The 26410-nt window shown below is 48.2% G+C and overlaps 1 protein-coding gene and 1 long non-coding RNA gene across 15 annotated transcripts in view; one reads left to right on the top strand and one right to left on the bottom strand.

The window, feature by feature from the left end:
• SYT6 (synaptotagmin 6) overlaps positions 1–3318 on the top strand; it is a 61090-nt gene extending 57772 nt beyond the window's left edge. For 4 of the 7 annotated variants that reach the window (XR_003419896.2, XR_001429376.3, XM_027058288.2 and 1 more), the window contains one exon: positions 472–3318. Coding sequence is in view for 2 of the 7 variants with exons in the window: in XM_027058288.2 (XP_026914089.1) it covers positions 472–543 (72 nt within the window). In the remaining 5 variants the exon portion in view is untranslated. The remainder of the gene's footprint in view (positions 1–471) is intronic. The other 3 variants (XR_008295149.1, XR_008295150.1, XR_008295151.1) reach the window with 1 other exon arrangement.
• Positions 1–26410, bottom strand: part of LOC113599179 (uncharacterized) — a 122890-nt gene that overhangs the window by 47258 nt on the left and 49222 nt on the right. The gene's annotated exons all lie outside the window — the stretch shown is intronic.

The following is a 26410-nucleotide window of genomic DNA, read 5'->3' as shown; positions in this document are numbered from 1 at the left end:
CTAAAGCAATATCAGGTTTGTAGCTGTGCTAACAGCCCCCAGACAAATTGCTAATAATTCATGATCATGGGTTCTTGGCAATAAGGGCATACTCTGTAGACTGCCTCTTTTGCTGCTAACATAATCTGATTTTCAGTGTGAGAAATGGCTGAAGCACTCAGAAATGGCCCAGTCATAGCACCTCATTAACACACACGCACACACACGCACACACGCACGTACACACACACACACTGCACAGTGGAGAAAGCTTTAATTATCTCTGCAGTAGGTCTTTTCTAAAAATCAGGTATTCCAAACTAGAAGCCCTACAGCTCTTTTCCTTCTGTTTTTGCATGGCTGACAGCAAAATTCCAGAAAGCTTATGAAAAGCCGGGAAAGGTGAATTCAGTGCATGGGCCAGAGAAGTTTTGAAAGTTGAAATGCAAACCCCCTTGGCGATCAATAACCAGCCTTCTCCCCTCTCCGCAGTGGCAGGGCCGGGCTGCCAGCTTTGACAGTGAGAGCTCCTGCCCGTCCCCGAAACCACCTCCCACACCATGAGCTGCGCGGCCGGGCGACACCGAGGGGACTCCGCGACGTTCTTTTTTGCACTTGTTCAACTGTCCAAACACAGTGTTACGCAGGAGCAGCGGCAGCGGTAGCACGAGTCTTAACCGCTCCTGTGTAGGTCAAGGCCAAGACATTTGTCGAGCGGCTGGACCTGTCTTAGTCGTTTTTGTCTCCCAAGGTGATGTTTTCTGTGGTTTTCACTTTTTATGGATCTGCTGCCAAGAAAAGAAGGGGGAAATAGTAGGAAAGAAAGAAGAGTGGAGAGCCCAGAGGTTGGTTCATATAAAATACAATGTAAAATAGTCGCCTTTTCGGGGGAGGTGGTTTGAGTTCCTGAAGTTTTGTGTCTCCACCAAGCTCCACAACCCTGGAGACGAAGGAAGCAGACTGGAAGAATGGCTGCTTCTGCAGTGGCCCGCCGAAGGGTGCAGATCGGGCCACGAGCCTTTACGAGGTGAGTTATGACCCTTGGAAACTCTTCGCTGATGCGACACAGACCGAGATGAAGACTCCTGGTCCTGCGCTGAAATCACTGGGGCTCCAAGGTGTCTGTGCACCTTCCGCTGGTTGTGAGGGCTCCTTCCCCCACTTCCTCGTTGACTTTCCTCATGCATTGAATGAATGTCTCGATTCCTCATGGGAACTTAGCCACTTTCTTTAGGAAGGATTCTGCCGACACTAAACATGCCCTATGTTTTCTGGCACACCACAGTTAATGACCACAGTTGTTTGAAAACAGATCTTTGTTCTCAGAAATAACCTTCATGGTAAAGAAAAGAAGGCACCCAGGTTCCAGAATGACTTCTGTGTTATGCATAGCTTTAAAATGCCATGAAGTATCAAGCAACTGTTTCAAATGCCTCAGTAGATCAGAGAAGAACCTGGATAAAATGTTCTTTGGAAAATGGGGAGTTTTAATCCAAGTCAGAGCTGGAATCCATTTTTCTCTGAAGAGAATCTTCTTGATTGAAACAAAGTCAACTTAAGAGTATTTCAGCGCCCTCCACCCCCTCTTGACTCTGGGACAATGTTCATCTTCAACTTTAGTTCTATAAATTACTAAGTACTTCAGTGTTTGTTTCAGTGGTAGTGAAGGTTTCGGTTTTTTTCTCCTTTAGACCTCTACTTTAGGCCAAATTCAGTTTAGGAAAAAAAAAAATGTTTCAAGTGTTCTGCATTGTCATAGTACGTTTTTGTTGAGTTACTAGTGGCCTTCCCACCAACCCCCTATAACTCAAGTTGGTTTGCTTAATCTCAGTCTGTATAGCCCTGGTAAATTCCTGGAGGTGAGTTGCCACTGTATCTTGTGAATACACAATGCCAACTTCCAGAGTCGTGTGTGTGTGACTTTCAAGAGGCAAGTCTGCTGAAGAGCCCCTTCTTCTGCCATTGGGAAGGTCAAGAACGGAAAAGCTACTCACACACCTTGTGTCTTATTCTTTGTATATGTCACGTGCTTTAGGAGCAGAAACTCAATAAAGTAACCTTCACTTTAAGCCAAGTTTTCAGGTTTCTCTGCTGATATGACTTTGGGCAGTGTCTTCTACCCAGAGTTCAGACTAGACATGAGGATGACCAGGATATTGTGGCCAGAGAAGTTTTCAGCCATAAAAGTAAAGGCAGATAAACCCAAACTCTATTCTGTACTGAGCCTTAGGCTAGGAGCTAATGTGAGTCATTGTATAAAGATAAGCGTTCTCCCCAAATGTCTTGTGATTGATAGGCCATCCTGGTCGGGCAGTACTGTGGCTGGATGTTCTTTCCAGAAGGAGAAAAAACCTCATGTCATTACAAAAAAGGACAAAAAACCTCTTGTCATGACAAGACTTCCAACAGGCCATAAACTTTCTTCTGCCTCTTGACTCTAGACTGATTCCATAAAGAGGGCCATCTCAATCACTGGGCAGATGCTGTGGGTCCTGCAACTAGGAAGGGGACAGCTGAGTTTCCTGGGTCACAGCCCAGAAATTAGTGTGAGAGGTTCCTTCCAGAAGTGAGCTCAAAACACATGTCCAGCTGCCATCCTCATAACCCTTAGGCACATGAGAATGACCACTGGACCCTTTCGGAGGAGGGAGTGTGATCGGTGTGAAGGGTGGGATAGTGACTGCTCTCAGACATTCCTTTTATGTCCAAGCAGCTGACCCACACAAGCGAACCTCCCCGTGGTTTTGGGAGATGGTTTCCTGAGCAGATTGTGGTCTGCCCCCCACCACCGACCCAGTTGCCACTTCCACTGTCGCAGCCTTGGTAAGTTTCTACAGCCTGGAAAGCCCAGGCTAGGGAGGCTCTCAGCAGCAGGAGCCTCACCCCCCAAGCATCTTCTGGGGAGACTAGTCCTCAACCCACAGCATGAATGAACCTGAATGTCTGCCAACGTCATTAGCCCACTACCTCTTCCTCGCGGATGAGAATAAAATGAATTACAAGTTTCAGAACAAAATGAAATACAAAGTTGATTCATTTGTTAGCTTCTCTGCCAGGAGAAACCTCTTTCCTGTCTTGGCGTTTTGAGCTTTGCTCAAGTCATGATAATCAGGGCCTTTTGCATATAGAAGTGTTTTGTTTTTGTTTTAAAGCAAAGTTCCCTTCTTTGTTTAGCAGTGTTTCTGGGCTAAAAGATGCCTCTCCCCCTTCCTTCACATATTCAGGATGTTAACTAATTGCATCATCATTTAAAAAATTATGTTGTTCATTACTGCTTCGTGTCTCCCTGCCCCTGTCACAGCCTGGAGTTTTTATTCAATTAAATATCCGTCTCTCCCCTATTTCTCTGTCATTGTATGTTCCTGAGGTTTAGCCGTCTGCATGCACACAGGACACTGCAGAGCTTTTTTACCTTTAAGCTTTGTTTCACAGAGATAACCACTTCCCTTCCGTCCGAGGTACAGCGGTAGGGCTTGTTTGGTTTTTGTTCCGCCCAAGGAATCCCTGCATACCCCAAGAGCCTGGAATACACCTGCGTTTTGTCAGGCTGATGGCTCCCAGAGCATCTGGTGCATGGGGCTGTGCTGTCTCCTGAGCTGTTCAACTCCACAAGCGAACGGCCCCTCCAGATGCCCAGGGAAGCGGGTTGCACGCTCGAACCTGGAAAGTGCCATGCTTTCGCCCACCCAGAGAGGAATCCTGCTTACTCTCATGAAACACCACTTGGCTGAATGAGGAGAAAAATCCTACTGCAGGCTGGAAATTTTTAAAAGAACATTCTGAATTAATAGAATATCCTCTCCACTCACCCCCAGCTTTTAATTAATTTAGGAAGCAGCCCACAGAGAGGAGAGTGGAAGGTACTGTCCTTTCCTGCGCATCCGCATCTGAATTACTGGCGCTCTGCAGTGAGATGCCACCAAGGGAGCCGAACTGCTGAGAGAAGCACTCTGCTTCCTAAACGCACAGCCTCCCCTGGCTTCTGCCTCCCGTCAGGTCACCTGTCAGCCGCGGGGTTCGGTGATGTGTAGCTTGGCTCGTATCTAGAGCAGATCAAGCGATGGGGTAAATGTGTCTGGCTGGCCGGGCTGGGTTATGCAGCCATAGCATCCTTCAGACCTCAGTGGCTGGAAACAACAAAGGCTTACTTCTCATTCGTGTTCCATGCCCGTCACAGGTCAGCAAGGGGTTGGGGGGAATGTTCTGCTCATCGGAGGTATTCAGGGGAACTTGGGACACCAGAGCAGCCAACATCTCAAACATTGCCTGAGGGAAAAGAGCTCTCTGAAGGCTCTCCTATTGGCCTCAACACTCTGGCCCAGAGGTGACACATGTCCCTTTCCTTCACGGTTCATTGCCCAGAACTATTCATGTGGCCACCCAAATTATAGGTGTTCAAGTGCCAAGGGGATGAAGACCTGGAAATAATCGGTGCGCACTCAGGATGACCACAGTGAGGTTAGCAGACCCGTGGGGGGTGACAGCTACTGAATATCTGATTCAGAGAAACTCATAAAGAGAAGATATAGTCTACTCATTGTCAAATGACATCAAGGACTATATTAAGCCACATAACTGTGCTAGCCTCAGACTGGAATCTTGCCCACAAACAGCTCCAGTCTAGTAAACTGGCAATGTAAGTAACTATAGTCCAAGGTAGAAAGTGGTGTGTGCGGGACAGGAGGTGTGGACTCCGTTTTGTTTTTGTTTTTGTTTTTTATGTCCATTCACTTTTGAGTCAGAGAGAGAGACAGAGAGAGACAGCAGGGGAGGGGCAGAGAGAGAGGGAGACACAGACTCCGAGGCAGCTCCAGGCTCTGAGCTGTCAGCACAGAGCCCGATGCGGGGCTTGAACCCACGGACTGTGAGATCATACCCCAAGCCGAAGTCGGACGCTTAACTGACTGAGCCACCCAGGCGCCCCGAGAGGTGTGGACTTCTGTGGCCACAGAAGAATATCATAGCTCGGCAGAACGACAGCTTCGAGAAGGAAGGGGCATCTGATCTAGAGCTTTAAAGGATGGGTAGGATTTGGGGATGTGGAGGTCGTGAGGGGGGAGCACATTCCAGGCTGAGGGGTCCATACTGGTGAAGGCCCGGAGCTGAGGAATCCCCAGGGCCACCAAGCACCTGAATCTGGGGGAGACAAGGAACCCCTGAGCACAGCCGCCACCTTGCTGGTGCTGGTCAGCCCCAGCCAGACGCTGGATGCCTGCCCGGGGAGGCTTCCCTTCCCCTACTCTGAGCCCTGCACCACCAGGCTCTAGACCTGGCCCCTGCCTTTTTCCTGCCAGCTGCCTCCACAAAGTGGGCTCGCTGCCCTCCTTCCTCCACTGCTGGCTTGGCCTCCGCTCTCAGACGGGCTGATCACCCAGAACTGCAAGATTTGCCTGATTTCAAGAATCTGTCTAGCTGCCACACCTCATCCCCTCGCCCAGCCTCATCGCCTCAGGCTGTTTTGCAGCTACAGGCCACTCAGGACTTCAGGATTTGTCCCGTGTCCCACCCCTCTTTGCAGTGAGCCCCATCCAGATGTCTGATGCCCTGGTGCAGGGCACGGGACTGGCCTCCCCCAACTTTCCTCTGGCTGGTTCACAGCAGCACCACCGGCAAGCCTGTGGCAAGCCCACAAACAGAGCCTGGAGGCAAAGGGGCTTCCAGGCAGTTGCAGCCATCCACCCAAGAGGGGGCGAAGGGCCAAGGTAGGCCTAGGCCACACACAGGGAGACAGGGGCACCTGTATGGGACATGGGGAACACAGATGGACAGCATGGCAGGGCGGACAGCTGAGCAGATCTGGAAGGCAGGGAGACGAAAAGGGCATTCAAGAGTGTTGAAGGCTTTCACACTTGAGGCACCAGAAAAATGATGGAGGCTTCCATAGAAACTGGAAACTCTGCAGAACAAGGGAAAACGATAAGTCTGGTTTGGCCAGCTGAATTTGAGATGCGGGAGGGATGTGCAGCCGACAGCCATAGTTGGTGATGCGGCTTGGCAGAGAGGTCGGGCGTGAGATGTTAATTTATAGAAAGCTTACACACCCAAATGAGATGTGGACAGGAGGCTGACACGGCCACGTTGGTACAAGCAGACAAGGAGAGTCTCAGAGAGGGCTTCTTCGGGAACCATCAAGATTTAGAGGTCAAGGAAAAAGAAAGCGACGTGAATAATAATGGAGGTGTGCCCAAGCAAAGCTGATCGATGAGGCTGCGGGTGAACAAAAACAGATCAATCAAGGCCTCATAAAACGATTCTTCACAAGTTAATCCAAAGCGCTTGAACCTAACTTGATTCGCAAGTCTATTTTCACCCACATTCGCAGGGACCCGCCTCTTTTTTTCCCCTTGTCTGTGCTTGCCTTTTGTGTGTGTGCGTGCATGGTAAAATACATTTACCTTCAGTTTACCCTTTTAGCCCTTTTTAAGCGTACGATTCAGCGGCTTTAATTATGTTCACACTGTTGTGCAAGCATCACCACCAGCCATCCACAGAACTTTGTCCATCCTGCAAAGCTGAAGCTCTGTGCCCATTAAACAGAGCTCCCCATCCCAACCTCCCCCAGACCCTGGCCACGCCCATTCTACTTCGTGTCTCCATGAACTTCACCACTCTAGGCAGCTCGTATAAGTAGAATCATGTCATACTTGTCCTTTGGTGCCTGGCTTATTTCACTTAGCAGAGTATCCTCAAGGTTCATCCATGTTGTAATATGTGTCAAGAATTTCCTTCCTTTTTAAAGCTGAATAATATTCTATTGTATGGATATACCCCATTTGGTTTTTCCATTGATCTGTCAGTGAACATTTGGGTTGCTTCCACCTTTTGGCTTTTGTGAATAATGCTGCCGTGAACATGGGTGTACAAACATCTCTTCCTGTCTCTGCTTCCAATTCTCTGGGGTATATATCTGGAGTGGAATTGTTGGACCATGTAGTAATTCTATTTTTAATATGTTGGGGAACTGCCTTATCCTTTTTCATAGTGGCTGCACCATGTTACATTCCCATAGGCAGTGCACAAAGGTTCCAATTTCTCTCCATTCTCACCAACACTTGTTATATTTTTTTTATGTATTTTTGATGGCAGGCATCCTAATGGGTGTGAAGTGGTATCTAATTGTGATTCTGATTTGTATTTTCATAATGATTAGCGATGTTACGTATCTTTTCATGTGTTTTTTTGCCATTTGTATATATTCTTTGCACAATGTCTATTCAAGTCCTTTGCTTGTTTTTTTATTTTATTTTATTAAGCTTTAAATTTTAATTCCAGTATAGTTAACACACAGTGCTATATTCGTTCCAGGCGCACAATATAGTGATTCAATGCGCATTTCTGAATTTGTTTTGTTGTTGTTCTTAGGATTCTTCTATATTCAAGGTATTAATCTCTTGTCAGATTTATGATTTACCAATACAGTATTGTCTCCCATTCTGTGGGTTGCTGTTGATGATGTCCTATGATGCACAAAAGTTTTAAAATTTGAAGTTGTCCAATTTGTCTACTTTTTCTTTTGTTGCCTGTGCTTATGGTGTCATATCCAAGAAATCATTGCCAGATCCGATCCCATGACGCTTTCCCCCTATATTTTCTTCTAAGAGTTTTATAGGGTTTAGCTCTTATACTTGGGTCTTCATGGGTCTTCAATCCATTTTGAGTTAATTTTTGTAGAGGTTGTAAGATTAGAGTCCAACTTCATTCTCTTGCACATGGATATCCAGTTTTTTCACATCATTTGTTGCAAAGACTGTCTTTTCGACATTGAATGACCTTGGCACCCTTGTTGAAAATCATTTGACCATATATGTGAGGGTTTATTTCTGGGCTCTCTATTCTGTTTCATTGGCCTATATGTGTGCCTTTATGCTAGTACCACATTAATTTGATTACTTAGAGCTTTGTGGGAAGTCTTGGAGTAGGCAGTGTGAATCTTCCAACTTTGTTCTTTTCCAAAATTGTTTTGGCTACTCAAGGTGCCTTGAGATTCCATATGAATTTTAGCATGAATCTATTTCTACAAAAAAATGGGATTTAAAAAAAAAGCTTGTTTTGTGTGTGTGAGAGAGAGAGAGAGAGTGCATGAGCAGGGGAGGGGTAGAGACAGAGAGGGAGAAAGAGACTCCCAAGCAGGCTCCATGCTGACAGTGCAGAGCTCGAACCCACGAGCCGAGAGATCATGACCTGAGTCCAAATCAAGAGTCAGACACTTAACTGACTGAGCCACCCAGATGCCCCCCAAAATGGAATTTTGATAGGGCTTGCACTGAATCAATACATACCTTTAGGTAGTATTAACAGGGATCCAACTTTTGAGGGCACTGTAAAGTGTCCTATAGGAGTCACCTGTAAGGTGCCATTTGCTAACATTCTGTCCACAAACCTATTCTTACCTCTGGGGTTTGGCTGATAAACAAATGTTTTGTTACTTGGTGCAGGACCAAGCATGGTGATGGAGGTGTAACTGGCTAACCAGACCTTTTACCCAATTCTTGCCAATTTCCTGTGGAATTCATCTCCCCCAACTGCAGATGTCTTGGACCAACTCCCAACCTGCTAACCAAACTCAACCCCACAGCCCGACTTCTCTCTCTTGCCCTACTCAGCCCCAGAACACTCAAGAACTTCAGCTGCACTAACTCCTATGAATGCAGGTTAATCTCTTTTCCTGCATGCACGTAGGTATTCACTCAATTAACATGTTGAGCACCTAGTATACATCAGATAACATGTTAGGGCTGAGGGCACACACATTAGTAATAACAACTAACAAACACTAAGCACTTCTCATATGCCGGGCATTGTCCTAAGCACCTTCCATCCATTCTCATTTAATTTTCTCTTTAACCCTATGAGGTCAAGAAACTTGGCCAAGGTCATACAACTGAACCCAGATAACTAAACCCCATGGTTCACGTGCTTAAGCATGATGGTCAACTGCCCTCTAATAAAACACAGCTCTTCAAGGGGCTCACAATTCAGGGGAGACACACACATAAATAGAAAATTACTCTTAAATGTGGTAAGCCTGGAGAAGATTTGCCTAACCCATCTGTCTATTCATATGCCCTTCATGATGCAATCCTAAATGTATCCTCTGAGACCTCAACTTCGTTCCTTCCTGGAGAGAGCCCTTCAGTGGCCTCTTTGTGAACCAGCACTCGTGCACATGCATTGATCCTTCACATCAGTTCCTCCTCCGGGAATAGCTAAAGAATTGTGGAGTCCGCTCATCACACCCAACCCCAGTCAGTCACCTCATAAACGTGTCCTGTGTCGGACAATGCCAGGAAGAGTGAAAGCTTGCTGTAACTTAGCAGCTCCACTGGGAAGCTCAGAAACAGCAAGAGGGCTCATTGCTCAATGATACGCAGCTCCAAACAAAGCCTGTGCCATCAGACTTGATGAAAAGGGAAATCGACGGTGAGCTGCCACGGGAGAGAACAGATAGAAGAACTCAGAGGGTTCAGAGGAACTCTACAAATAGGAACGCATCCGGGCTAGCTCAGCTCTCTTCCTTTCTTACGTCTTCTCTTGTTCAGTACCAGAGGGGTGAGCCTCCTGCAGAGGCCCCAGCTGAGGACAGCTCACTGGCAGTAAATTAGTACCGGGGGGCAGACTGGGGAGGTGTGTGACTCCTTTACCCTAGGGGACTCTCTTTCCTGCACAGACTGGGGGAGTTTGGTGACACATCAAGGACTATCCCAAGAGACGCAGAGCACCGATGTGGGCAGGTGCCTCAGGCATCCTGAGACATGTAGCATTTCTTCTTTTCTCTGTCGCTTTACCTTGCGGTCTATGTCTGAGCCAGGTGTGTGGGGATCCTTCGGGCTGCGACAATGAGGAATGGAAACCCATGGCTAGAAATTCTCAGTGTGTTTGGAAACGCGAGTCTCTGAGATGACAGAGGATTTGCTAATCACGGTGGGAAGGCCTACTGCCCCTTGGGACCACAGTCCTTCATCTCCCTGGAGACATTACTGACAATGACACTGCACAGTTAAAATGGATTGTGAAATCAAAGAACCAGAGAGCTTCCCAACTGTCTTCCTTAAATGACCGCCAACTCTCTCTTCCAGATGGTCCAAACATGCCTGATCTCTTACGCAGAGAGGCTCTTCCTGTGCCTCCTGGTCTTGAACCCGTGGCTTCCCTGATGTTCCAGCTTGCTCTCTCCCTGGCCAGGAAACTAAGGGTAGAACTGTCTTCTCCGTTCTCTTCCATCCCAGTGGCTACCCGACGTGCCGTGCTGCCTCCTACCAGATGTGCCACGTGAGGACAGAGTCATCTCTTCACCACCATCACATTTGGTAAACTCCAGAGCCAGAAGATCTGGGTTCAGCCCGGTCTAACCTGGGCAGGTCTTTCAACCTCTCTGAGCCTCTTTCCCCCATCCGTAAGCCAGAGGTGGAGTTGCATCGATTGCGGTGGTCAGGCTCAGCTTCGGGTCTGCAGCCCGGGAGCAAACCGCAGGCGCCAGCGTCGCCCGGACCCCGTTCCCCCTCCTTGAAGGCCTGCTCACCTTTCACAGCTGAGTAACTTGAGAACAAAGGGAGTGACACTGCATTGCCTGCCGCTCCCAAGCCTGGAGAGGGTGGGAGGGAGCGGGGAGGGGGATGTACAGAATAAATCAAGTGGCTGGGTAATTAATTTAGAACAACGTAAGCACTGAGCGTTGAGGAGAAACAAAAGTGGTGACATTTAACGAATGTGTCCGTTGATATCTCACTCATTCCAGCTGTCTTTTGAAATGTCAGAGAGCTCACAATCCCTTTTCCTTGCAGCTGGAAGGTCTGTGCAAACAACCAATTCTGGTTGCTGCCCAGTGGGTTAGCACGGGCACATAATTTCAGAAGCGGGAGGTCCCAGAGGCCGAAGGAATGGGAGACAATGCCCGTCACCCTCAGAGAGCCGGCCGCTTCAGCTCCCCCTTGGCCCCCAGCCCCGGGTTCCTTTCTCCTTGCCTTTTGCCCACTTTCTTGCCACTGACTATGAAAAGCACACCAGGTGTCCATGCCAAGAGAAGGACAGTCCGTGTTTTCATGGAGATCCTCCATTTAGGCCTCTTCAAACTCCTCAGAGCTTACAAGTTTGCAAGAGAAAACCTTAGCTGAACTCCAGGGAGAGGGAAAGCCAAAAGCCAGTTCCTCCAGAGAACTTCAGGCTCAGGAATTTCCATTCTGAGCTGATTGGCCCTCGGTTCGGTCCTCTATAAATACCAGATCTACTGCTCAGAGACAAACCCGGGGAAAAAACCAGCTGGATTTGCGCTTTGGGGAAGAATGTAAAGCCAAGCAGCACGGAGTAGTTTTCATCCCAGACTCCATCTCTAACCCCCAAAGTGGGTTTTCCCACCGTCATCCACAGCTCAGCAGCCGGTGTCCACAACTTTATGGGCACCAAGGTACAAGGAGACGGAGCGGTTAAAACCCACATGGAAAACCAGCCAGTGGAAGTCTGAGTGACCGAGGCAGACTTGAAAGTTCCTGCAAGCCCCGCTTACCTCGCAGAGCTTGAGGAGCAGAGGAGGGCCACGGCGTTCTAGGCTGCCTGGGAGCAGGACAGGGTGAGCCAGCCCAGAACGGCGACAGCTCAGCTTTGGCCAACCCCAGTTGCACGGAGAACGCACAGGGACGTGTCAGAGGAGAGCCACCCTTCCACGGTCCGGTTCAAAGCCAGGTTGCGCAGGGGGTCTGTGCAGCCCCCGGGGCGAAGTCAAACACGGGAGCCCCACCACCTGAGGGTGCTCTCGCTTAGAGCAGAGCCAAACCACAGGGACACCATCCCCCCTGGCCCTCCCACCAGTACACAAAGCCACAGCTCAGTACAGCAAGCAGGTGTTCACAGTCCATCTCGCAGAGCGTCTCCTGTGTGCTCGCCCTCCCTCCTGGAGGTTCTCTCCTGACTCCGGCGTCTATCACGGAGCCAGTTTTGCAACCACCCCAACTCTTAGGCATATACCCGTAGAGAGGAAAGGCCCCCAGGCCCAGTCCTTGGCCTCCCCCCAGCTGTCTACACAATTTCATCCACCCCCCAGCCCCATACGACTTCCAGCTGCTGCCTATCCATCCCCAGCTGCCATTACTCTCCAGAGCACCAAACTGCCACCTGCCATACACAAGGCCCTTGGACGTCCTGCTGCAGCCCAGCTGGCTCTCTTGCTGTCTTTGGACTTCAGTAGCCTTCCCCCACGTGTTTAATCCTGGACTCCCTTCTCTCCCTGCGTGCGCCACAATGCCACATTTCTTTCTTTCTCTGTGTTGTCTCACTGACCCCACTCTAGACCATCACTTCCCTCCTAGATTACTGCCATAGTCTCCACTGCTTGGGATTCCCACTTCTCTCCCGCCTCTGTGCCCATCTAGCGATTGGAAACACGAAGACGTCAGGGGCTAAGCAGGTGGCATAAATGTGTAAGGCTGTAAATCAAAGGTAGAGTGGCAGGTTGTGGGCACCGGAGGGGGCAAGCTCTATCTAAAGACATTCAAATTGAAATTAAAAAAAAAAACAAAACCCACTAGGCATACTGATCAGGTTTGGCCCCTAGACAACTACTTCTCAGCCCCTAAAACGCCAGTCTTCACTTCCCTGGTAGTTTCATTATCATCACACCTTTAGAATACATTCCACCATTACTCAGAAACTGTTACTGACTCCCCTTTTGCCCATTGGGGGGAAAGGAATGATTACTGCTTGCATAAAATGTTAAATATTATCAAGGACTTTGCTTTACATGAAACTGGTAATGGATTAATCTGGCGTTCAGGTTGCCTCATGGGTCCCCACTGCCATTTCCAAAGGCAACCCCGCCTCTCCTCAGGCTTTACTTATGTAGATTCTTTAATCAGGATGCCCTCCTCTCCCCTGGGAAATATAAACATAAACATTCAGTCTTTAAGGCCACCTCCTGGAAAAGCCTCCCCAGCCTGGGGCAGGGGAGACCCCCACCACAGTCCTGAAGCAGCTGCTGGCCCATACTATGTGCCCCGGTATGCCCTGCCTTGTCTCCACACGTGCTCTTGTCCTCCACCCGTGGCGAGGATCGAAGGTCTTTCCTTGTTTGGCTCCCTCCCACCACCCTACACATTCAGGTGCCCCATTGCAGTGGGCCTGTTAGAGAGGAAGCACCTGCCGCCTGGGAGGGAACACGTGAGCCAAGACCACAGTCAGGTATCCAGATTCAGAACGGCAAGTGTGTGGTTGAGAAAATAATTTCTAGAAGCCCAAGCATAACGCTAATGGCGAAGGTTTCCAGCAGCGGCTCTCAAACCTTACTGCGTACTTGAACCGCCTGGAGCCATTGCTCCAAATGTCAATTGCAGACCACAGAGATCCTGGTGTACTGCACCAAGGGTAGAGCCTAGGCATGGGTGCATCAACAAGCTGGTGGATGATTCCGATATCAGTAAATTCCAGACCCAGGCTCTGAGGAACAGTTGGTCCCAGGATTTGAGATTTGGCTCTACCTGGAGTGGGACGGTTGTTCCTAATCATGAAGACCTTGATCCAGACCCGGCTCACAGGGTGACCATATTCTGAATTCCACACGGTGGGTAGTCACTGAGGGCTGTGTTCCTGGGCAGTCTCGGCGTGGGTGTATTCCCACCCTGGATATCTGTCCGGCAGCCCTACGGACCACATACTGTCAGTCTGAACAGGAGGGGGTGTTAGCGGCAAAGGCACCCAAGGTGGGAGCTCTGCCCGGTGCCCTAACAGTCACCACCCCCCCCCACCCATGACACTGCAATTCAGTCCCTACTGCAGCAGGGCAAGCCATCTGCTTCCCTCCCTGCACCCTTGTTCTGCGTCACCACGGAGGAAAAGCCGAGGCAAACAGGTTGATCATGACTGTGAGCATCTGTTCTAAACTAGCTGACTTCAGACTGGGCACAGGCAGGGACTGGAGGCAGTGGTGGAGTGGGAGTGCTGCCCCGGCCTGGCACCTCTTCCAGAGCCCCCACCCCCACCCCTCTCCCTAACCCAGTCTTTTCCAACGGACAGATCCTAGAGAATTTTAGGGAAGTCTCTGCAATCAGGGACTGACTGGAGCAGAGGGTGAGAGGGGTGCTAGTCCCACCTACTAGTCCTATGCATTGGGTCTGAGGACGGGAGGTCAGCTGAGTCTGTTTTCCTGCCATGAGAAAATGTCTTGAGATGCCTCGCAAGCTCCCAAGTTCCTGTGGGAGAACTCCAGGTGGGTGACTTTGGGGACCTCAAACTCAGCGCGGCCTACTCTCAACTCTCCTCCCTCTGGCTGCCAGCCCTCCTGGGCCCCCTCTCTTGGTGATGGCACCGCTCATATTCTTACCACCAGGCCCAGGGCCTCCAAATCGTTTTCTATTCCTCCCTCTCCTCAGCCCCAGTCACTCACCAATTCCTGTCCATCCCACCCAGTCGGTCTCATACCCGTCCTGACTTTCAGCAACCACACCTCTGCCCCTTCACCTCTGGACCCAGATGACTGCAGGCATTTACTAAGGAGGCTGTATAGCTCTGCTCCTTGACTTCTCTACCCACCTTGGTTCCCAAAGTGACATTTACAGATTATCCAGGGATCCTGGATAAAAGAACTTAAAAGAACTACTAGGGTGCCTGGATGGCTCAGTTGGTTAAGCGTCTGACTCATGATGTCGGCTCCGGTCATGATCTCCTGGTTTGTGAGATCGAGTCCTGCATCCAGCTCTGCACTGACAGCACAGAGACTGCTTGGGATTCTCTCTCCCTCTCTACTCCCTCGCTACTCACACACTCCCTTTCTCTCTCAAATAAATACTTAAAAAAAATTTTTTTTTAACGTTTATTTATTTTTGAGACAGAGAGAGACAGAGCATGAACCGGGGAGGGTCAGAGAGAGGGAGACACAGAATCTGAAACTGTCAGCACAGAGCCTGACGTGGGGCTTGAACTCACAGATCGTGAGATCATGACCTGAGCTGAAGTCAGCCGCTTAACTGACTGAGCCACCCAGGCGCCCCTCAAATAAGTATTTTTAAAAATTTAAAAGAACTACTAGAAACTGTACATTTACCTCAATACAGCCTCACGGATATTAATAAATATGATTTGGGGCGCCTGGGTGGCGCAGTCGGTTAAGTGTCCGACTTCAGCCAGGTCACGATCTCGCAGTCCATGGGTTCGAGCCCCGCATCAGGCTCTGGGCTGATGGCTCAGAGCCTGGAGCCTGTTTCAGATTCTGTGTCTCCCTCTCTCTCTGCCCCTTCCCCGTTCATGCTCTGTCTCTCTCTGTCCCCAAAATAAATGAATGTTGAAAAAAAAAATTAAAAAAAAATATGATTTGTCACACGGCTGAAATCCAACGAGATCTATGGGGGTAAATTAACGGGAGGGGTCCCCTGGTCATGAAAGGTGGGGACCCAGTCTGTGTTCACACAGTCCTAGTTAGCGAGCTCTCTGGAGCCTTTGTCCACTGTCCCTTCTCTTTGGCCCCGTTCCTTCAGTTTCCTTTCTATGGCATTCTGGTTCAGTGCCACATGACCCTACCCATTCACCTTCTCTCTTCACACAGGCAGCATTTCCAAACACCTGTGCTCACGCTGTTCCCTTGCTCTGGAGTATTCTTCTAACCCCTCCTTTGCCCCTGAAAACCTTTCTGGTCTTTCACGTTCCTGCTCAAATGTCCTTCCCTCATTTTCCCTGAGTTCTAACTGTCCCAGGTCAGCTCCCTCTTCTCTGTCCTGTAAATCCAGTGTTCATTTCTTCTTTTAGAAGACGTTTCACTCTGATGTCCATTATAGGGAGGGTCTTCCCCAAAAGGGCAGAGGCCACTTGAGAGCTGATGCCCCTACTGTACTTTGCACAGTGTCGGGCACTTAGTAGGTGCTTGATAAATGTTTTTTGGATAAATTGGGAATATGAATGAATGAGTAGATGACCTCTCTCTCCTACAGGCTAAAATCAACATCATTACAGTGTCCCAGAATCATCCTACACCATCCACAGAACCCAGGGTTGTTTCTAGGAGAAATGGGCTAAAGAGAATGCATATTTGGAAGGTTCTTTAAGTCCTTACACTGCACCTATGGTCTAGAGTGGCCACTTAGGACTGCAGTGACCACTATTTTCCAATAACACCAACATTAATCATAGCAGCTGTCATCCGTTAAGTGACTGTGATGTGTCAGTCTCCATGCTAGGTTCTTTTCATGCACGACCTGACTGGTTCTGACATCAGTCCTATGAGGTAGGTAGCATAAGTACTGTTTCATAATACACATAAGGAAACAAGCAAGAGAGGTCAAGTCGATCGCCCAAAGCCAAGGGGGAGAGCTGAGATTCCAGCCTAGATGACTCCGACCCTAACTGCTCTGTCCTGACTCCGCAGGGCTCAGGCACCCCCTCCACCTGCATCCCACCGGCTGTCCCTGAGCCATCAGTGCAACAACATGTTTATCTCTTGCCAGAGAGGCTGTGAGCTCCACAGGCAGACTGAGCCCAGGCCATGAGGGCCAGACCACTGCACTTCCTTACCTAAAGCGTAGGTTCCTCCAAGGTCCCCCAGACACTGCTGGGGAAATATCTTCCTTCCTATCCCAACAACCTGGGCCCATGCCACTGTGTCCCCAGAGAGCTGTCGCTGTGCCATGCCGGCCTCCCTCTCTCTGCGAGGTGGTACCTGGGATCGGGTGCCTCTGATGATGGATGCCTTCAATATTTTGGCCAGTCCCACTAAGAAGGTTTGAAAATAAACTGGGCCAGCAGGAAAAGGTAATTAGGCAGCGCTTTCCTGATGAGGTGGGAGGATCAGCAGGTGTTAAGGTCAGGGATCTGAGTCCTGGTGTGCATTTAATTAACTATCGCTGTTCTGGTCACACATGGGATGGCAAAGCTTGAAAAAGTCCCAACCAACCTCTTCCCTGGTAACTCCAGGAGGGGGAGAGGAAGGAGGCCAAGGGTTCCCCCCCACCAAAAAAAATAAAGAAAACAAAGCCAAACCACAAAACAGAGCAGCCAGAACCCAAAGCTTCTTGTACACCAGCCCTTGATTAGGAAAAGAATAACCAAAGGGAACAGAGAGAGCCCCCGGGAGACAGGGCTCTAGATATCCCAGTGGCACACAAAAGGGTTGGAGGAAAGGGACGGAATGCTTAAAAAGCAGTTAACCAATATGCAAGGCATCCTATTTAAATTCTAACAAGGCCACTACTCAGAGATAACAAAGGCCGCTGTGTTTAATTAAGGGTATAAACGGTAGAAATATGAGACAGGAACTCTTACGAGCTGTTAATGAGGTGGATGGGAAACCTCTAAAAATAAGCCATGGCAAGTTGAAAGGGTAATTAGGGGTGCAAAAATAAACAGAGAGTGTCAATTTGAGAGAAGTTCTCTGCAAAGGCTTCTCCCAACCCATCCTCAGTAGGCAGGGCAGTCCCAAGAGAGAGGCCCCAAGGGGTCAGGGCTGGCAGTAGGGCAAGTGCCCTCCTCACTTGGCCAGTTCTCCTTTCTGGCCTTGGAAGAATAAGCCCCCCACTTGGCCCCGCCACATTCCAACCAACCAGAGCCCAAGAGAGGCCTTATGTATGCCTTGTTGAACAAAGAGGCCTCAAAGAGACCTGAACAAATATTAGGGGATAAGAGACCTTAAGAACTAAGTGTTAAAAATCAGTCTGGTTCCTGCCTCTGAGCTGAGAGCCAGGAATTATGCCTATGTGCATGGATGCATGGATACACACACACACTTGCTCAACACACACATACACACACGTACACACACGCACACACACGCACATGCACACACACACACACACACACACACACACACACACACATCAGTGGAGATTTCCAGTCAAGGCCAGCCCTAGCATGTAGGGAGTAGGTGATTGCTAACCCTGAAGGTAGGCATGAGATGTTCTTGTAGGCCTCCAGCCTCCTACCTCCGTATTGTCCTTCTCCCCTTCCCCATGATGGCTTTGAACACCACCACTTTCAGAAGTCATTCTGTGGTCAAGTAAGTTTGGGAAATTCTTCCAATGATATGCCCCTTGGGGAGATGCACATTAATACATTTAATGCTCTGAGAAGAATAAAGGAATTTTTGTGTTTATTTAACTTGGGATTTCCCAAACGATCTGATCATGTAACCCTTTTTCCACAAAATACTACTTAGCAAATCTCTCCCCCACTACCCACCCCCAACCAGTAGAATTTGGGAGCATTAAATATGGCCCTGGGGGACTGGGAATTGACCTTGGGAGGGATAACTGGAGCACAGACCCCTCCCTGCTCTGATGATGGGGCATCAGTGGTCTCCCCAAGAGGTGCTATAGAGCAGTAGGCTGGTCACTGGGGCCAGGGAGGAAGAACCCCACAAAGGGAAACAAGGGGGCTCTGGGCATAAATGTCCCTCATTTCATTTATTCTCTCACCAACTTCTCTGCAAATATCTGGCAATGCCGGTTCCTCGAGTTACCAAGTGTTGCCCACTCAAGGAGAGAATGGACCAGCCAGAAGACAGGACCCATTGCTGCTGTTGCTAAGGCTGTGTGACCTGGGCAACAGGACTTCATCCTTTTTATCACCTGCCCTTATTTGTAAAATCAGGATAGTAATACCAGCTACCTCACAGAGTTGTTTAGAAGGGTAAGTAAAATAATACATACATGCATTTAGAGTCTTTTCAAGCATGAAATGTATTTACAACGAGCAGAATGGCAACATTTTCTGCTTCCCTCTATACATTCCCTGGGGCAACTTCATCCACTCCCAAAGTCTTCATCCCATGGAAATGTAGATGGGTCTGGAAACCATATTCCTATCCAGATCTCTCTCCTGAACTCTAGCTTTCCACTACAGTTTGAGACTCATTGTAAGAAGGCAGAAATCCAATGAACTTCAAGGACAGAAAGTAAAACCTTGTCAGATCTGAGAGGATCTACACTTGAGATCCAGGCCAACCCATTAAGAATGGAAGCAGCAACTCTGTCTCCCTGGCTTTAGGGTCTGCTCTGTTCTCTTGCCCCCCACCACCTACCTCTACCTACTTATCAGCCCCCAAGGGTTTAAGACCCAAGCCCAGAGCCCACTGCAAGTGGCAATAGACTCCGTGTCTCCTGGTTCAAGTGTTGGGAGAAAAAGTCTTCTTGGATGAGTCTGTCCATTTGATCCAGACAACGAGTCAGAGGATGGCTGCCCAGGGTTAGGTGTCCATTGCAGATCCAATAGAGAGCCAACTATTGGCTCTATGAGAGGGAGGGGCTCGTGTGCATATAGAGCTGTCCCTTGTGGTCTCACTGGACAGGACAAATAATAAAAGCCTGTCAATTGTATTCTTCTGCTTGCTCTGCCTGGCACAGATAACTTTCTCCCTATTCAGATATTTTCTTTTCTTTTTTTTAAGGTTTACTCATTTTTCAGAGACAGAGAGACAGAGCGTGAGTGAGGAGGGGCAGAGAGAGAGGGAGACACAGAATCTGAAACAGGCTCCAGGCTCGAGCTGTCAGCACAGAGCCCGACGCGGGGCTCGAACTCACAAACCGCGAGATCTTGACCTGAGCTGAAGTCGGACGCTTAACCGACTGAGCCACCCAGGCGCCCCTATTCAGATATTTTCAAGAATGTTCTTATCTAACTTGATCACATCTACAACTATAAGTCAACTTTACAGTCATTTACAACTATAAATCATGCGTCTCCCTGACAGAATGGAAAGTCACATTCTGCTCCTCATTCAGAGTCAGTGAGTGTCCCGAGGCTGCTGTAGAGGTTGCTTGCTGGCCTCAGAATCCACAATATTCAGGTTCTGTCCATTCCTCTTCCAGTTCTGAGGGGTCCTGTCCAAACATGACCCCTCACTTTCTTATAATCTATGAATGAAATGGTAAATTTAACCTCTGCCATTCCCCCAATATCCTGCAACGGACAAAAACAGAATGACAGCACAGGGTGTTGCGGGGTGGGGGGGAGGGGGGAGGCGGGGGAGAATCACTCAGAAAAGTAGAGGAAAGAAAAGAAAAATAGAGGCAAGAAGAGATCTCTGGGGCAAGAACCACACAGTGGCTCCTGGTCCAAGCCTTTGTCAAATTCTATAGCAACAGAGGACCCCTGGCTGACACAGTAAAGCCAATGTCCTTAGAAGACCGCCTATTCTTAACAGCCCAAATGAATCCTGAGGACCAGGCTCCCAAATCTTTTGCTGTTTAGAACCCAGGATTAGCTTCTTCATCTGACTGTCCTTTTCTTAATAGCCGATGCCTCATGGCACAGAAAGGCTGTAACCTCAAGTGGAATGTCTTTCCTCCTCTGTCTTCCTTATCCGTACTCCCACCCTCACTGTGAGACTTGCCTCTCAGTGGGAAGATTCTCCTTGTTTTGTGGGGAAGATGGAGTGAGAAATGCCTGGGAGGGGCATTGAGGGGCGTCATGTTCCCCAGCAACTCCTCCTCCCAAAGAATTCTTTTCCAATGGCCTGGACATCCATCTTTGTCAATCAGAGCTCTAACTTTGGCACTAGAAATTCAATGAGGCGGAAAATTAGGACCAGACCACAGTTTGGCAAGACCACAGTTTGGTTTCTGGACTCGGTTGTAAGCAATCAGAGAGCTCCAGCTACAGGCAAAATGGGCTTTCTGCACCAGGGTTACATAATCCCCCTGTTTTTCTTAGTTGCTCACAGACAGGCATTCTTGACAGAAACTGTCTCTTTGCTGCTGGCCATTATCTAAGGTTGTAAGCAATAAATAATCTGCTTCATTATCCTTACATTCAGGCATCAAGCCTCCCAAAGCTTCACCTTTGGTATGCATATGGCCTGAGTCTCAAGGGATAGCAGATGCCGACCTAATTAGTTGTTTTTCCACCCAAAATCACAGACTGCAAATTTCCTATCCTGTAATGAAAACAATTTTTTATCGTATATCATCTCGATAATACCATAGCTAGTCTCCTGTGTTGAGGCTCTATCAGTTTGAGCCCCACTCCTGGTACCAATTTCTATTCTAATTGTGACTTCTCTGGTTACACACTTAAAAGAACTGAAGTAAAAAAGTTAAATGCAAGCTTATTTAACATTTAAACATTTACTACCCTCTCAACAACTGACATGTGGCCCCAGTGGCTGCTACCACAACCCCCTGACTCTAAAACTTTCCAACACCAATGTCCATTAATGACTGACAAGACTCGGTGGCTTGGTTGAAGCTGATTCGCAAAATCTGATTGGCAAACAGAGACAATCTGATTTGCATAACTCACTCATTTGAGTCAGACCACACACAAAAACTTACCGGTCAGCCCTTGTATTCACTGCCTTTGTGTCTGACCTGTATTACATGTCTAGTCAGCATTGGCAGTCATGTGAGACCCATGTGGACTGTAATTCTGTCCCTTCCTGGAGTTACGGGCAGGTGAGCATCACGGAACAAATGGCAGAATATCCAAATACTGTGTATATCTCTACATGGAATCCATAGGCCCGGAAAACGAATCATTGCCCACATCAAAATGATCACTGTATATGGCAATCCTTCTTCCTTAATCCTGATCTGAATGAATGGCACCACCATCCAAGCTAGAAATCGGGGTGTCACCCTTCACCATCCCTTCTACTCCCATCCCCATATCAAATTCGACAACAAACGTCATTGATTTTGCCTCCCGAATATCCCTGAAACCCATCCACTTCTCTTCAACCCTCCGGCATTATCTTAGATCATGCTATTAAAATCTTTTAACCAGCTTATCCCAGTAGCCTTCTCACTGATCTCCCTCAGGCAGTCTTTCCTCCTTCTGAAATGTTCCCCATATGGTTTGCTGACAAAGCTGATCATGCCTCTAGCGAGAACTTTCAATTATGCCCCGATGTCCCAAACCCTCCATAACTGAGACTCTACCTACTTCTCCAACCCTCCTGCTTGACTGCACTCTAAGAGCCAGACAGTTCCCAGTTCCCGGAAGCCACGATTTTCCAGTCTCTCTTTTGGCTCAGGTTTGCACATGCGCAACACCTTTTCCGGGGGGGGGGGGTCTCCTCTGAACTCTCTTAGTCCAGGTTAGATGTATTTTCTGTGCACTCTCATCAGGGACTCGGCATTACCATAGATCTTATCACTCTGGCTTGTAAGCACCTATCTTCTTAGGTGTATGCAGCACAGTGCTTGGCACATTCTCGATACAGGTTTGTTGAGTAAAAAAGACATGCTTATCTGTTGCTGTATGTATACGTCCCAACTCCTGCCGACAATTCTTCATTACTACGATTGCTAGCTTGGTGCAGGGTCTTGTATCTTGTAAAGGATATTCGCAAGTCACGTCTCATTGGGTCATTCCAGCAACCTCTGCCCACCCCCGCCTCCTCCGGCCCTAGCACAATGCCGAGAAAGGAGGAAGGGAAGAATGTTACTCTTAGTTACCTGAGAAGGAAATATGATTCAGACGCATTAAATGATTCGTCTGAGGGCAGGTTGCTAGGGCTGCTTCTTAACGGAGTATCCTTAAGTGACAGCTGAAAAGCAGGTGCCAGTCTCTGGTGGCAGAGAAAGCACAGGAGTGAGCAGGTTCTAAAGAAAAATGCGCTATGAGTAGGGAGATGTGAGACTCTAACTCCGAAGACTGACGTTGTTAAGAAAACAATAGAGGATCTATTCCAGGAGCTTGCCGCTGCCACTGGGTCACAAGGGAGAGGGCGACTCTGTGTTCTAACCATTAGAGTGGATATTATGGTCCTTAAGTGATGATTTATGGCGTCCTCTAATGGCAGCACACATGGATAAGCTGAGCAAGGATTAGATACACCACCAGCAGTTCAATAAGCAGCTAAAAATTATTGGCCAAGGGCAAGTTAGGTACAGGGTGACTTGATTTTCTAGAGATCAACATGACAAGGACGGCCAAGTGGAGGGAGGCCATCAAGGATCGAGTAGGATGTTAGAATACAGAATAGGCCAAGCAGCTGCTGCCCTTGGGGTCTGGCCATCCCACTCAACACTGTCCCAACTCTATTCCAAGCACCATTCAGAGCCTCTGCTCTTAACGATCAATGAGAGCACCTTGTACTTTGTGTGTGCGTGTGTATTTCAGTGCCAGGACATCAGACTGCTTTAGCAACAACAACAAAAACTGCTTCACACATAGGTGGAAACACACAGGCGAAAAAGGGCTGGCCCCATTAGACAAGATCATATCCAGAAAACCCAAGCCGTTGATAGATCCATAGGGACAGGTGCACATCTCCATTTGTCTTACTGGTTGTAGAGAAAGGAAAAGGAAAGAGGGACACCAGAAACAAATGCCTACCCACAAACAGCTTTGCCTCGAGGCAGATCGCAGGCAGTCAGGAGTTCATTTGCTGGGACCAGCCCTTGTGGCTGAATCAAAGCTCCCTAGTGTTCTAGCAGCTAAACGGGTGTTTGCATAATTGATCCAACCAAGAGTCAATTTGAGATCTGTGTTTCTGGGCTCTACTGCTGAAATGCAGTAGTGTGGCCCTAGTGTGGAAAAAAAACATTCATTCCAGGGATGGGTAAACCAAATGTTTTACCTGACAGTTTAGGACTACAACTCCTAGTGGGAAGTGATTTCTTCCCATTGCCCACTGTGTAGAATTACAGAATTCCCAACTATTCCAGACGCATTAGCCAGTCTTCCTGTTCTGCCTGCCTCTTTGCTAGCTCCCCACACTTGCGCTGCTAACTTGGGCTCAGCCCAGCCCCAAACCCAAGAACATAAATTTGACATGAGACAGAAATAATCCGAAGAGACTTAGTTCCCCATTTCGCCACTCCCAGTCTCATGGGGATGAATTTGAGAATGCAAGTAGTGGTGTGGAAAGATGGGCACCCTCGTTGTCCCCAAAGTCACTTTCTCATTATTCTTACCCACGCTATTCCCATTTTCCTCACACCTGCTCTGCAAGTTCTGTTGGCTCTGTCTCTAAAATCTCTGGGTCTTTATTTCCACCTGCACCCGCACCCTCCCACCCTGCTCTAATCCACCACCCCCACTCTCCCCTCTTTGGATTTACTGCCTCCTAACTGCTCTCTTTGCTTCCCCTCTTGCCCCTGCAACCCATTCTCCACACCACAGCCAAATTATTTTCTTTGCAACTTTTAATATACACTTTTAAAAACATACCTAAGTAGAGAGCAACGTATAATAAAGCCTCTGTGACTTCTGTGCGTGTAGGATTCGTCAAATCAAATCTTAGATATCATGGCGTCTCACCCTTAAACCCCTGTGCATTATACATCTCCAACTAATACAGACTTTCTTTTAACCTAAGAGTCATGCAACTATCACACTTAACAAAATTAACAATAATTATCTAATATCAATTGATACCATGTACGTATTCAAATTTGCTAGGTTGTCTCAAAGATCTCTTTTCACAAGTAGTTTGTTTGGATAAGGATCCAAACTAGGTCTGTAACCCCAATTTTTTTTTAATGTTTGTTTTTAATTTTTTTTTAATTTTTAAAAAAATTTTTTTTTCAACGTTTATTTATTTTTGGGACAGAGAGAGACAGAGCATGAACGGGGGAGGGGCAGAGAGAGAGGGAGACACAGAATCGGAAACAGGCTCCAGGCTCTGAGCCACCAGCCCAGAGCCCGACGCGGGGCTCGAACTCACAGACCGCGAGATCGTGACCTGGCTGAAGTCGGACGCTTAACCGACTGCGCCACCCAGGCACCCCAATGTTTGTTTTTTAGACAAAGAGACAGAGCAAGAACAGGCAGAGACAGAGGGAGACACAGAATCCGAAGCAGGCTCCAGACTCCGAACTGTCAGCACAGAGCCCTACGTGGGGCTCAGACTCAAGAACCATGAGATCATGACCTGAGCTGAAGTCAGTTGCTTTAACCTACTGAGCCACCCAGGCGCCCCAGTCTGTAACCCAACTAATGTGAGTTTGCTCTTTTGTGAGTTACAGACAGAGACTACACCAGGTGGGCTTATCCCCACAAAGGAAACTTTGTTTGCAGCAAATAAAAAGATGCAGAGCGTGACTCTCGGGAGAAAAGGTGAACCAGTTCCTTTTATTTAGGGTTAGGATGGATATTCCGACAGAAAGGGGAGTTTTCTCACCACAAGTCAAGGCAGGCAGAAAACACGCCTATGCATGCAACCTATGTTATGTTAATGAAATTGTGCTCCTCCTTGGGCAGAGATTTTGATATTATAATGAGGTACAGGTAACTGTTCCGAGAGTCATGGTCCATCATCGTGCAGGTTTATGTGGTTGAGCTCAAACTAATCTAGGCTCTTTCCATTGTTTTTCTCCAACAGATAAGGTTAACATTTCTATGAAGAAGAAGGAGGCGTCAGGTGGGGGGTCTCGCTGGTGAGTTTTACCTCATTAACCCTATGGGGCAGGGTTTCAGGTCTATACATTGTGTTTCATTTGGTCCTTTTTTTTGATGTTTATTTTTGAGGGAGATAGCAAGTGGGGGAGGGGCAGAGGAGGACAGAGCATTCAAAGCGGGCTTGGTGCTGACATGGAGCTTGAACCCATAAACCATAAGATCGTGACCTGAGCCGGAAGTCAGACACTTAACCAACTGAGCCATCCAGGCGCCCCTCATTATGTCCTTTAAGGCTCTTTTATTCTATAATAGTTTCTCCTCCTTTCTTCCAATGCCTTTGATTGCTCTCTTTAAATATAAATCAGATTAGGTCATTCCCTGGGGGTCATTCCCTGCTCAAAAACCTCCAGTAGCTTCCCCTGGAGTTAGACTAAAACCCAAAACCCTTACCACATCCAAGGCCCTGTGGGATCTGGGTCTTGCCCACCTCTCCAATGTTCTGTGTCACTTGCTGATTCAGTCCAGCCCCAGATCCTTCCTTGAACACACCAAACTCATTCCCACCTGGGATTCTGCACTTGCTGTACCCACCACCTGACATGCTGTCTCCCCCCACCCCCCCACCACACACATACCCAGATCTTGGCGAAACTGGTGTCTTTCAGGCCGCAGATCAAACTGCCACCTTCTCAGAGCTAGATGCCTTCTCAGATCACACATTCTAAATTAGCTCTTCTTTCCCTGGGCCTCTCTGTCCCATCAACCCGACCTCATTTCTTCATGCAGCTGATTACTATTTTCAATTTCCTTCCCCGTCATTTGTTTGTTTACCTGTTAACACGACATTAAAGTAGAAGTTTCCACTGAAACACCAAGAGACGATAGATGTGAAATTTCAAAGCTCGATAATCGTCTACAAAATCTACCAAGGAAATGGTCAAGAACGTTTCCATGATTGTAGGTTCTCTCGGCCACATGAAGTATATGAAAAAAGAGGTAAGGTAATGAAAAAGGAAGGATTTGTAGAGGATTTCTTTGGAAGGAGTTGTTGGAGGAGTTTTGAGGAGTCACTAAGAGAGTGGACTCCTCCCACCCTTGGGAAAGGGGAAGATGGGGAGAGCCACCCCCCACCCCCAAGCCCAGAGAGAGGTTTTAGAGGACCACTCAGAGAGCTTCCTAT

This window comes from Acinonyx jubatus, chromosome C1, assembly GCF_027475565.1.
Source record: "Acinonyx jubatus isolate Ajub_Pintada_27869175 chromosome C1, VMU_Ajub_asm_v1.0, whole genome shotgun sequence".
Taxonomy (NCBI): Eukaryota; Metazoa; Chordata; class Mammalia; order Carnivora; family Felidae; genus Acinonyx; species Acinonyx jubatus.
This window is presented reverse-complemented; position numbering and strand designations above follow the sequence as displayed.